Source organism: Vicia villosa, linkage group LG2 (assembly GCF_029867415.1).
Source record: "Vicia villosa cultivar HV-30 ecotype Madison, WI linkage group LG2, Vvil1.0, whole genome shotgun sequence".
NCBI lineage: Eukaryota > Viridiplantae > Streptophyta > Magnoliopsida > Fabales > Fabaceae > Vicia > Vicia villosa.
Genome location: NC_081181.1, coordinates 155,486,510 through 155,498,389, shown reverse-complemented (window position 1 = coordinate 155,498,389; position 11,880 = coordinate 155,486,510). Strand labels below are relative to the sequence as shown.

The 11,880-nt window shown below is 33.6% G+C and overlaps 1 protein-coding gene across 2 annotated transcripts; it reads left to right on the top strand.

The window, feature by feature from the left end:
* Positions 1-335: 335 nt before the first annotated feature.
* On the top strand, positions 336-10,555 carry LOC131652613 (chloride channel protein CLC-d). 2 transcript variants are annotated; one of them, XM_058922524.1, is made up of 23 exons: positions 336-801; positions 906-981; positions 1,803-2,024; positions 2,120-2,166; positions 2,260-2,358; positions 3,855-3,929; positions 4,120-4,208; positions 4,334-4,474; positions 4,568-4,638; positions 4,731-4,810; positions 5,035-5,184; positions 5,372-5,431; positions 5,511-5,585; positions 6,008-6,159; positions 7,360-7,495; positions 7,564-7,695; positions 8,345-8,422; positions 8,503-8,558; positions 8,688-8,774; positions 8,851-9,007; positions 9,098-9,199; positions 9,291-9,332; positions 10,225-10,555. In XM_058922524.1, the coding sequence occupies exons 1-23, from the start codon at positions 619-621 to the stop codon at positions 10,240-10,242; spliced, it is 2,328 nt and encodes a 775-aa protein (XP_058778507.1). In that variant the 5' UTR covers positions 336-618; the 3' UTR covers positions 10,243-10,555. The 2 variants fall into 2 exon arrangements, with proteins under 2 accessions (XP_058778507.1, XP_058778506.1); XM_058922523.1 differs by having other exon boundaries at positions 337-801; positions 9,291-9,337.
* Positions 10,556-11,880: the final 1,325 nt, after the last annotated feature.

The window sequence follows — 11,880 nt, the reverse complement described above, 5'->3', positions numbered from 1 at the left end:
TATCTTCTTGGAAGCCATTAAGAAGCCAAGTTCCCTAAATTTCTCAGATTCCTATTTTTGATCTTATCCCTTAATTTGCTTCTTACCCCTTATTAGCCAATACATTTAGTGCAGTCTTCTGTAACAACTTTTAAATTTTTTTTCCTTGTTGCTTTTACTCTTAGAATTTTTTATATAATAATAATAATAACAAAACTAAATTAAATGACTTTTATTTAGAACTAAAATAAATTAATTGTCGAAAGTGAGTGGACTCAAAAATCTTACACATAAACAGTTAACGAGTTAGTAATCCACTACACCGGCACCACACATGATACCGAATTCTAAACGCGCCACGTTAACGAATACAACGATCCATCACCATACATAACAACACTATGATTGAATTTCCACGAGTTACAACCTAAACCTGTTCGCACTGGAAAATTACTCAAAACAATTCTTTTTCCTCCGTCACTAATATTTCGGAGCCAGAACTCGCAGTGAAGAAGAAGGCACAATTGAAAGAGTGAGAGCCTTGTGAACGATATTGAATTACGGTTACAGCGAAATTCTGATCTGAAACGCAAACGCGATAACAATCTACTTTTTCAGTTTTGGATCCGATCGACAACGATGCTGTCGAATCATATCCAAAACGGAATCGAAACGGCGAGGCTCGCTTGGTCACGGATTCCGAACTCCGATGAATCAGAGTTCGTTGATGACGGCGTTGGTCTCCGGAAGAAGAACGACGGAAGCGCTGTCGAGAGTCTTGACTATGAAGTCATAGAGAATTTTGCTTATCGGGAAGAACAGGTTTTATTTTATTTTTTTTAGGTTAATTATTTTGAAGTAATTAATGGCTAATTATTCTGCAATTAATGATGAAATGGTGCTGGACCGTGGTTTGAGATTTTTAGGCGCATAGAAGAAGGAAGCTGTACGTGAGTTACTTGCTGGTAGTGAAATGGTTCTTTGCGTTGCTCATTGGCATTTGTAAGTTACTAAATTATTAATAGTAATCTTAGCTTTGGGAGTTCAGTTTAAATGCTAAGTTACTCTTTAATTTCAATTTTGTGCTTATTGATTTTTAATTGCGATGGTTTAATTATTACATTCTTACGTTTTTTTAATTAATTAATTAATTGTGGTTGACTGTTTTGTATAGATATTAGTGTATCAGAGTTAATAGGGAGGTCATAGAATGCTTTCAGCTGAAGTTTTTAATTAATTGTGGGTATATTTGGATAGAAGCATAGTCTTTAGACAAAACACTATGGCATATGTTGTTGCATGTAGCCGATGCTACTTAGTGGGATAAAGCATGGTTGTTGTTGTTGATGGTATGTTTGGATGGAGGATTTTAGAGGGGAGACGATGATAGAAGTTATTTTTCTTTTCTAAATTAAGGAAACTGTAAAATGTTTCTAAAAATAAGCTATGTGATTGAAATGTTATGTGATCATCTATCATATTATTCTTTCAATTTTTTTCTTGTAACATCTCAAAGATATACTAGTACCAAAATATAGATTTAGTCCTTCAAAACTCTCCCCCCAACAACCCTCCATCCAAATATATCTTTAGACTAGTTTCCTTTATTGTATTTGTGTTTATTTATGAGGATCGTTGCCTTTACTAAATTTCCATGACTGCAAATTTAATAGTTTTTAGTTTGAAGTTTTTGATTTTATACTAAACACAAGTTTGATTCACACCTCATTACATGTGTCTTTCATAGTATCCTCATCCCTAGTAGCTCTTTACTATTTCAGAAGTTTTTATTTATACCCATTTTTCCCTTTGATTGTTTGCAGTTACTGGATTTGCTGCTGTTTTCATCAATATTTCTGTTGAAAATTTTGCTGGCTGGAAATACTCGATCACATTTAATATAATTCAGAAATCATATGTCGCTGGCTTTTTCGTATATGTTTCGATCAACTTGGTTTTAGTTTACTCTTCGGTATATATCATCACACAATTTTCACCAGCAGCTGCTGGGTCGGGTATTCCTGAAATCAAGGGTTACTTAAACGGTGAGATAAACTCTTCTGGGTTTATGTTGAATGCTGATCCAGCTTATTCAAAAGTCCCATGTTCACCAAGAGTGCTGATTCTCATTTATGTTCAGGCGTTGATACACACGGCATCCTTCTTTTCAGAACTTTGATTGGAAAGGTGTGATGGGTTGCATATTTTTAAAAACCGGTAAGGAGGTGGGTTATTTTAGAATTTTTCTCGCTGCTAATCGCAAGATCTTATGTGTAACAGGTATTTGGAAGCATTGGTTCAGTGGGGGGTGGCCTCGCTTTGGGTAAAGAAGGTCCTCTAGTCCATACTGGTGCTTGTATTGCTTCTTTGCTTGGACAAGTAAGGACTTAATACACAGTATATACTAGTACATGTATAGTAAGTTTAAGTTGTCTAATCAAATAGTAACAGATGTATGAAACCTTACAAATATCAAATAAAATGAAATGAGTCTAAATGGTGGTATCACTACCATCTGGATTGTCATATATAATTTTAATCGACCAATGAACTGTTCTTTTTTACTTGGCATTTGCACATCCTTCCTTGGTGCAGTACCATTTTGTGCCAGAAAATAAGGTAAATGTCCACCAAGGGGGTCAACTTTAGACCTATATATCCGTTCTAGACGTGCTTACTGATACACCTAAGGGATGGTGCATGTGCATGGACTATTTTTTTTTTTTTTGCAAGTGATGTTGTCTTAGTTGCAAGTGTATTAAAGAAGGAAAATTCTAACTTGTGCCCTTGGGGAATTTTTTTTGAATTTAAAACTTGTTATTTCCAATACAAAACTTCTACTTGTGTAACCTCTTCTACTAGCATGGCCCATAAAAGAAACACACGTGACTGTTGTCTAAGTAGGACTAGATTGAGTAAATGGACTGTAACTGAGCAAGAGGCGCACAAATTATAACCTAGATGTGAAAATCAAAGAACATAGAACACCCCGAGTCTCCTAAAGATGAAAGTGCTATCATGGAGAAGTTGTTACACTAGATAAGATGAGATCAAGACTATAATTGTTAGGAAAATCAGTGTACCCTCTGTTGCAGAAAAAGATGGTAGAGTGTTGTTTTAGATGGATTGAATATGTGAATAAGATCATAGAAGCATCAGTGAATAGAGTTGACCAGTGGACGATAGTCAATAATCAATGTGATACAGTCAGTTAGAGGTACACTAGAGAGAGCAAGAAAACTACACCAAATCATTAGGAGAGATTTAGCGGTAAAAATATATAGTACATGATAATGAATTATGACATCCTCTATATAGAATAAGGCTTGCTTGTTGCTGCTGCTGTTGATTTGGTGCATTACAATTGGCTACGTCTTTCTCTGCTAAAACGATAAACACATCCAACTTGCCTGATTTCAGCCAGAAATTAGTGGTGGAACCAACCTGATTTCAATCCAAGTAGTGACTGGGCTGGCCCAATATCATCTTGAAAGTATTAAACAGTTCGCCTGATTCCAGTCCAAAATTAACGAGTGGGCAAGCCCAATATAAGCCTGATCCCATAAGGAAGTAGTTTGGTTCTTCATAGCTATGCCTCAGTAGTCATTAATGTGCGAAATCTTTAAATATTTAGTGCACTTTTTCCATGGCTAGGTTCATTTCCAGTGTAATAATTGTATTGCACAGGCGAGGTACTGAGTTCTGTGTTGTCTGCATCTATCTGTATCTTTATAAAATAAAATATCCATTTTTTAATATGGTGGTGATAACATCTATCATCCCAAATTTGTTTCTTAAATTGATCCCTGTGCAATTTTATTGTATATGCATGTATGCAAGAAACTGAATAATATTTATTGTCATGTCTTGATCAGGGTGGATCCACTAAGTATCATCTAAATTCAAGGTGGTTTAATGTATTCAAAAGTGATCGGGATCGCCGTGATCTTGTAAGCCACCACAACTCTACCTTTTAATTTACTAGTTCTCAAAGTAGAACTGAGAATGTACTATATTACATTTTATTCCACAACTCTCCCATCCGCATTACCAAAACAAAAATCTCCATCGCTTCAATGTTCCAACCCTAAACGGGGATGAAGAAAATGCTCATTTTTATTCTATTGATGTCTTGAAAAGGTAACTTGTGGGTGTGCAGCTGGAGTTGCTGCTGCATTTAGAGCTCCAGTTGGTGGTGTGTTGTTTGCATTGGAAGAGGTTACATCCTGGTAAGAACTTTTGATTCTAGATCAAATCACTCTGTTTGCTTAGAATCTTAGTGAAGATTGTGTGTCTGTTTCACTTCTATATCTATTTATGTGCAATATTGTTTATGTTTACTGTACTGTTAAAGGTGGAGGAGCCAACTAATGTGGCGTGTCTTTTTCACTTCTGCTATTGTGGCTGTTGTGGTGCGAACTGCGATGGGGTGGTGTAAGAGCGGAAAATGTGGACATTTTGGATCAGGCGGGTTCATAATATGGGATGTATCAGAGTTAAGATCTGCACTATCACCTTTTTTACTATCAGTTCAGTATTAAGTCTTTGTTTTCTACTATTCCTCTTCCTGACTGGTTTTTATTTTCAGTGGTCAAGAGGATTATTCGTTTGCAGAGTTATTCCCAATGGCTATTATTGGGATTATTGGAGGTCTACTAGGTAGGAATTCTATCTTTATCTCACACTTAGTTTGTGTAATGGGTTTTATCTGGGCTTGGTTCGTTTGTTAAATTTGTGTCAATAATTTGCAGGAGCTTTATTTAACCAGCTTACACTTTATATTACTACTTGGCGTCGAAATCATCTTCACAAGAAAGGGAACCGAGTCAAGGTATATTATAGTTTTCCAACTTTATTTCTGTTAAATGAAAAAAAAATCAAGAGGGTGGAAAAGAATCTAAGGAAGAAAAAAGACATAAGATTAAAGGACCGAACGAAGTGAAGAAAATCATTGTTGCTCATTATAATATTAATGTTTATTATTTTTGCAGTAATTTTTCCTCTCTCACTTGTCTGTTTATATTTTGTACGTTTCACACCTCCAATGTACTGCAGATTATTGAAGCATGCCTTGTCTCTCTTCTAACATCAGTTATTTCATTTGGCTTGCCGCTTCTAAGAAAATGCAGTCCCTGCCCTGAACCTGATCCTACATCTGGTATTGAATGTCCACGACCTCCTGGAATGTATGGGAATTATGTTAATGTAAGACCAATGGTTTTATTTTATACCTGTTTCCTTCATCATTTCTTCATAATTAAACTTTTAAAATCTGTCTACTGAATTTCAAATTTTCAATCATCTTTGTCCTATATCTATATTCATGTATTTTATGCTACTTAATGAACTTTTGGGTTTATTTACTTATTTTGTATATTTGTTCCCTTTTCAGTTCTTTTGTAGCAAAGACAACGAATACAATGATCTTGCTACTATTTTCTTCAATACACAGGTTTTAAAAGAACTGGAAATCCTAGTTTGTCTTTCTTTTTTTTGTTACATTACTTTACGTTACTTCTATGTTGTTTCAGGATGATGCCATAAGGAATTTGTTTAGTGCAAAAACAATAAACGAGTACAGTTCCCAAAGTTTGTTAACCTTTTTGGTAATTCATTCTTGCTTAGTGTTCCAGACTTGCATACATCATACATTAGTGTAGTGATGCTTTCTATGTTATGGTTATCATAGAGCTTTGGACAATATTTGTTTGTTTGGCATAATCCGGCTTGCATGTAAATTTGTAATTCAAATGCAGTGGGGTGTGGGGGTGGGGAAGATTATAAACAACAATAGAATGAAATTAAAAATATTTAGGATGGTTCTTTCAAAAAGGCAAGAAAAATCAATTTTCTTACAAGTCTGGTGCTATAAATAGGCATTTTTTTTATACTTGTGAAGGCCATGCTCATTGAAGTGACTAATGGAATTACAATTAATTTATCTTTATGATTCCATATGGATAAAGTTAGCTCTAATTTTGATACTTTAAATGTTTATACAGTGATTATCATCTCTTTTATCTGGCAGGTCATGTTTTATGGTTTAGCAGTTGTCACGTTTGGTACTGCCGTGCCAGCTGGTCAATTTGTTCCCGGTATTATGATAGGATCAACATATGGGCGTCTTGTTGGCATGTTTGTTGTAAAATATTACAGAAAACTCAACATTGAAGAGGGAACGTGAGTGTGTTTCTAGTTGCTTTCTTTAAAATTATGATTAACCAAATACTTTTCTTCATACTTTATATGAATTTCTATTTTTATAAATCATTTATTTTATCAATACATCAATAATCTATCCTTTTTTCTGGCTTTTTATGCTCTCTCCTTCCTTTCCCCCCTGTTTTATGCTTTCTTTAAAATTATGATTAACCAAATACTTTTCTTCATACTTTATATGAATTTCTATTTTTATAAATCATTTATTTTATCAATACATCAATAATCTATCCTTTTTTCTGGCTTTTTATGCTCTCTCCTTCCTTTCCCCCCTGTTTTATGTGTTGTCTCAACGGAAAATGTACCCCCTTCTTGAAGAGACGATTGACAAATTGAACACTGATACCATGTTAAATCCTGAACTAACAAGTTTATTAGATTTTCTTGTCTCTCTTGGTCCAGGAGGAATAGTGTATTTTTTCTTCATATTGGGCATTAACATCTTTGTTACTTATCTTCTGTCTACATTTTCCTTGTTTTTACATGTGGACGGACACCTTTGATATGGTGCCAATTTGCCAGATAATAAATTCCTTGCAGTTGAATCTTGAAAGTTTATTTCTCACTATAAATTACTTTTGGGAGTCTTGTTTTATTGGTATCCAGTCCACTTCTTCTGCATGTTTTTCTTTCCTTCTTTTCGGGAGGGCACATTGCATTTTTCATTCTTTATTTTTTTCTGTTTTCTTTTATCATCCTTTGACCTGGTATGACTCTGCCAATGCTCTCTGATTTTTTTTGTTTTGTTTTTCATTGACTATTGATTTGAGCGTCCCTTAGCAAGTTGGTCACAATTTTTCAATTTCTTTGAAACAGTTAGATATTTGCATAGGTTACCTTGATTAGAAAATCTTGTAGACTTTTAATGTATGACTGTTGGTGGATTTCGCCTATGTCTGCTTCTGACATGCTAGGGATTGTCCTCCAAGGTCAAGACCATTAGATTCAAGAGCTAACAGTAACTGTATTATTGAAGGATTACCTCTTTTCAAGTTTTTCTTTTAACTTTTTTATATACTGCAAATATATGATCTCCTAGGAGAGCACTTCCGCTGCTGTTTTATATCTTCTTACAGTGCTGGCATTTATAATTTTTGCTATAGTAGGATGGAGTTCCCCATATTTTCCCTGAAATTTATGTGACATTTTTCTTATTTCCAGATATGCTTTGCTAGGAGCTGCATCTTTTCTTGGAGGTTCAATGCGAATGACTGTGTCGCTCTGTGTCATTATGGTTGAAATCACAAATAACTTGAAACTTTTACCCCTTATTATGCTCGTTCTTCTTATATCAAAGGTATGCATATTGAAACTTCCCATTACAAAGAAAATCGAATCAAAATGCACTAAGTTTTTCCCTTACAGGCTGTTGGTGATGCTTTTAATGACGGCATCTATGAAGAGCAAGCTCGATTGAGAGGCATTCCATTGCTAGAATCAAAGCCTAAATATGAGATGAGGAACATGATAGCAAAGGAGGCGTGTGGGAGTGGAAGGGTGAATATAATTTTAAATTTTTTGTAGCAATTGTACATTATTAGTTTCCCAAAAAGAGTGTTAATTTGCTTCATTTTTTTTTCATACATTATTGTTGATGCAAGAAATTTTTGTTTTTCTGTGGGTTTTTCCAGCAATTGGGAAGGAAAGGGTCAACGCAATTTTGAATTAAGAAATTGATTTTCTATTATTGTTCAAGTAATCTTTCTTGTTGCAGTGATGTTGTTTGGAGCATAGAATGTATGTATAGGCTAGGGTAGTTTCAAGGAATCCTAATTGAATTACCGCCTATTCGTGATTCTTTCTAGTACAACCGGCATTGAGAAAGAAAAATGTCATTTTATGTTCAATGCATATTGAAATAATTTCATTTTTAAAGGCCTGGTGTATGAAAAGGAAGATAGATAATGAAAAAAAGGGTCCAAAGCTAAAAACCAAGTTCCATATAGGAATTAAACTATGGTCCTGGATAAAACTGATTTATCAAAGAGCAAGCTATACCAATATGTTCAGGGTCCAACGGGAATTTGTTTTTGACCCACACACCATATATAATATTAAAATATAAAAACAAAACTGTGTTTCATGTGCTTTGTTCTGTGGATATCTCTTTGGTCACTGATTCTACGTGTAAATTTGTCTGTTGCAGGTGGTATCTTTCCCTCGTGTTGTTAAGGTTCCAGATGTATTTTCCATTCTGCAGAGCAACAAACACAACGGTTTTCCAGTATGTATTGCTCTTGTACACTTACTAATCATTATACTTTGCATTTTCCAAGTTGTCTTCTACAATTTACTATGTGCCAGGTGATTGATCACACAAGAAGCGGAGAACCACTTGTTATTGGATTAGTGCTTCGAAGGTGAGCAGTGAGCATGATAAACTATTATTTTTTGTTGAATGTCTCTACTCATATGATTTTGGTCTTAACTTGATTTTAAAGTATGAATCACTTAAAAACTCAAGCTACAATATCCTTTCTTTCGTGCAGTCATTTATTGGTCATTCTGCAGTCTAAGGTTGATTTTCAGCATAGTCCTTTACCCTCTGATCCAAGAAGTGGAGGCAGATCAATAAGGTGAGGCAAAATGTGATCAGTTTAGCTTGGCCTTTTTCATTTGTATTCGAAATTTCTGATGAATCTTAACATTTAGGCATGATTCTGGTGAATTTGCAAAGCCCGTTTCTAGTAAAGGAATATGTCTTGACGATATACACCTAACATCAGAGGACTTGGAAATGTACATAGATCTAGCCCCATTTTTGAATCCCTCACCGTATATTGTACCGGAAGATATGTCTCTGACAAAGGTGTGTAGTTTGAAATCCTTTAGATTAAATATTTTTCAATTATAATTTCTATTTTTGTTGTGGATAATTATGAATTATGATGCCACACAGGTATACAATCTTTTCCGCCAACTTGGTTTGAGGCATTTATTTGTTGTTCCTCGTCCATCACGTGTTCTTGGTTTGATAACCAGAAAAGATTTGTTAATTGAGGTAATTTTTCTTAGTAACTTTTGAGTTTCTCGTTAAGTTGGCTTTGAACCTGCTGGAATTATTTTTCTTATCATGCTTTTTGAATGTGTAGGACGCAGAAAATGTGAATACATTAGAGCTACAGGCAACTACTGTAAGGTCTCTGATGCTCATTTTACATCCTATTCAGTTTTTAAAATTTTTAAATACAAGTATTTTATGTCAGACATATTTCCTTAGATTCAAAATGATGCTGAAGTTTATCTTTGTAGTGGATTTTCATGATGTCAAAAAAATTATGAGCTCTATTAGAATGCAAATTTTGATATGATGTTATTGCAATTTGTTGATTACGGTTTACACTTGATGCAGCTTGTTTGAGTGCCTTCTCACTCATTATTGTTTTGAACAGCAGTGCATTAGAGCATAAATAGGAAAGCTGTCCATAAGTTGATTATTGATGGTGTTATTATCTTTTATACCATCGTATTGTACCTAGACACCGTGTGATCACATCCTTAACTGTATGGCCATAATTCATATATGTTTCAGTTCTCCTTGGAATATTTTTCGAATAAAATCATTGACTAAACTATGTTTTAGAAAGGCGTCACTATGATAATGTGTACACAGTTACTTTTAATAGCCAAATGTTAGTTCTTAGTATGTTATATCAGTAGCCAATGTTTGAATCTTGGACCTCCTCTCTAACTCCTTCAGGTGTATCAGCTCAATCACTTGAGATACGCCTTGGGGACAAAGTGTACACAACTTTTGAATATATATTTGGTGCTGTAAATGTGAAGTCATTTTTCAGCTTCCAATGAGATTGTGAGCAGCTCACACTTGGTTTGTCCATTCTAGATCCATAAAGGATGAATGAGGTGTAAAACTTCTGTGCATTTTTCATATTTTTTCATCTTCTGCTGTTAAATCTATGCAAAATGTGTTACCTTTAAGCAAAGCAATGTATTTTTGCATCTGTCAGGATTACAAACTTATCCTATAGTAAATGTATTTAAGTCTTCATGATTTCCTTATCACAGAACTCAGCATCAGAATAGAAGATTGATGGCAAGAAATGTAGATGTGGAGCACCCTTTGCTGAATGGTCTTCTGGCTTAGAATCATCACATACCTTACTAGTACTGTGCAATTTTCCGAAAGTCCTTTTTGCAGGCAATTTTCCTCGAAGATCATTCTTTATTATTTTATGTATTCATGTTCAAATAGGTTAGAGAACTCAATGTACTGGAAATGAGGTTTAGGCAGTATACCCTAGAATTTTGTATATTATCCACTAGAAATGGTAGCAGATTTCACGATTCATATAATCCATGTAGTTTTTATCCATTTTATTTCCTGTTAATGTTGCTATCTCCACAAGTCTTCTATGTTGGGGTGTGTGGAAATTGAGCACTAAAGGGAAGAATACAATATTGGTGGGTTTATCCACAGCGTTTATAACTGATTTGATTAAAAAGTTGAAGAACACAAGAGCATGTTCACTAGAATGAGGTAAATAAAATTATATAGGAGTACAACTCTCAAGATCATTTCACCATTTTTTTTTCTTGAACATTAAAAACTTATGGGAGCTTTCAAGCTTATACGATCTATTGGCTCTCTCATTTCAATGATCTAATTTGAGTTTTGTACTTTTTTTTTTTTTTTTAAATTTTAAAATTATAATAATTAATTGTTGTTATTTTAATGTTAAAATAAAATTTTTAAAATAATTTTAACGATAGTTCCTGAAATATTATCTCTGATCCTTTTTATTAAAGATATTTTATTAACTAAGTAATATATTATGTATGTGATCAACATATAGACTATATATATCAAAATTGACCACATGAAATAGTTTTTGCTATAATGTTTTATCTAGAATTGTACTTTTAGTAAATTTATATAAGTGAGATGAATAAATACTATTATACTCTTGCATTGAGTTCTTTTTCAAACTTTGGTATACCTTTATAATTTTACCATCCTAGATTTTTAATTTTTTTCTCATTTATTTTTAAAGAGATACCATGAATAAATGAGAGAAGATAGAAAAACTTACCAAAACACATCAGAATATTTGGAAATTTATCGAATCACTTTCACATGATTGATTCGATTTGTTATACCTACAAAATTATTTAGAATAAATTATCTTATTAGGAATAAGTCAGGCCAACCCACACAGGTCTATAATTTGACTTATTTAAGGTCCGGTTTGAGTCTGGCCAGATCTATTTAATAAAAAGGCTACGATTAGACTTTTTAATAGTCTATTTAATTAAATAGATCAAACTTGGGCTATTAAAAAGACTATGAAGTCTTTTAGGTATGAGGAACAAATAAGAGAAATTAATAGAAACATGGTAATGGTTTTGTAATCGTTGTTGTTGAATAAATTGATATATTTTTTCCGTTAATACATTAAATTGTTGATTATGTTTTCCCAAATTCTAAATATAACCATCTCTAACGTTAAGCATCAATTTAACAATTTTTAAACATAATTATACCTTGCATGTGAGAGACTCGACAAACTCCTTATCGGTAAATCATTCATTGGGATATCAATATACATATTTGTTATGTTTTTGATGTCTTGTGAATGATTGAACTTAATAAATTATTTTTTCAAAATGTTATGGTTCAGAACGTCGGAAATGTGAGGTGTGGTATGAGTGCTGGTAGAGGCA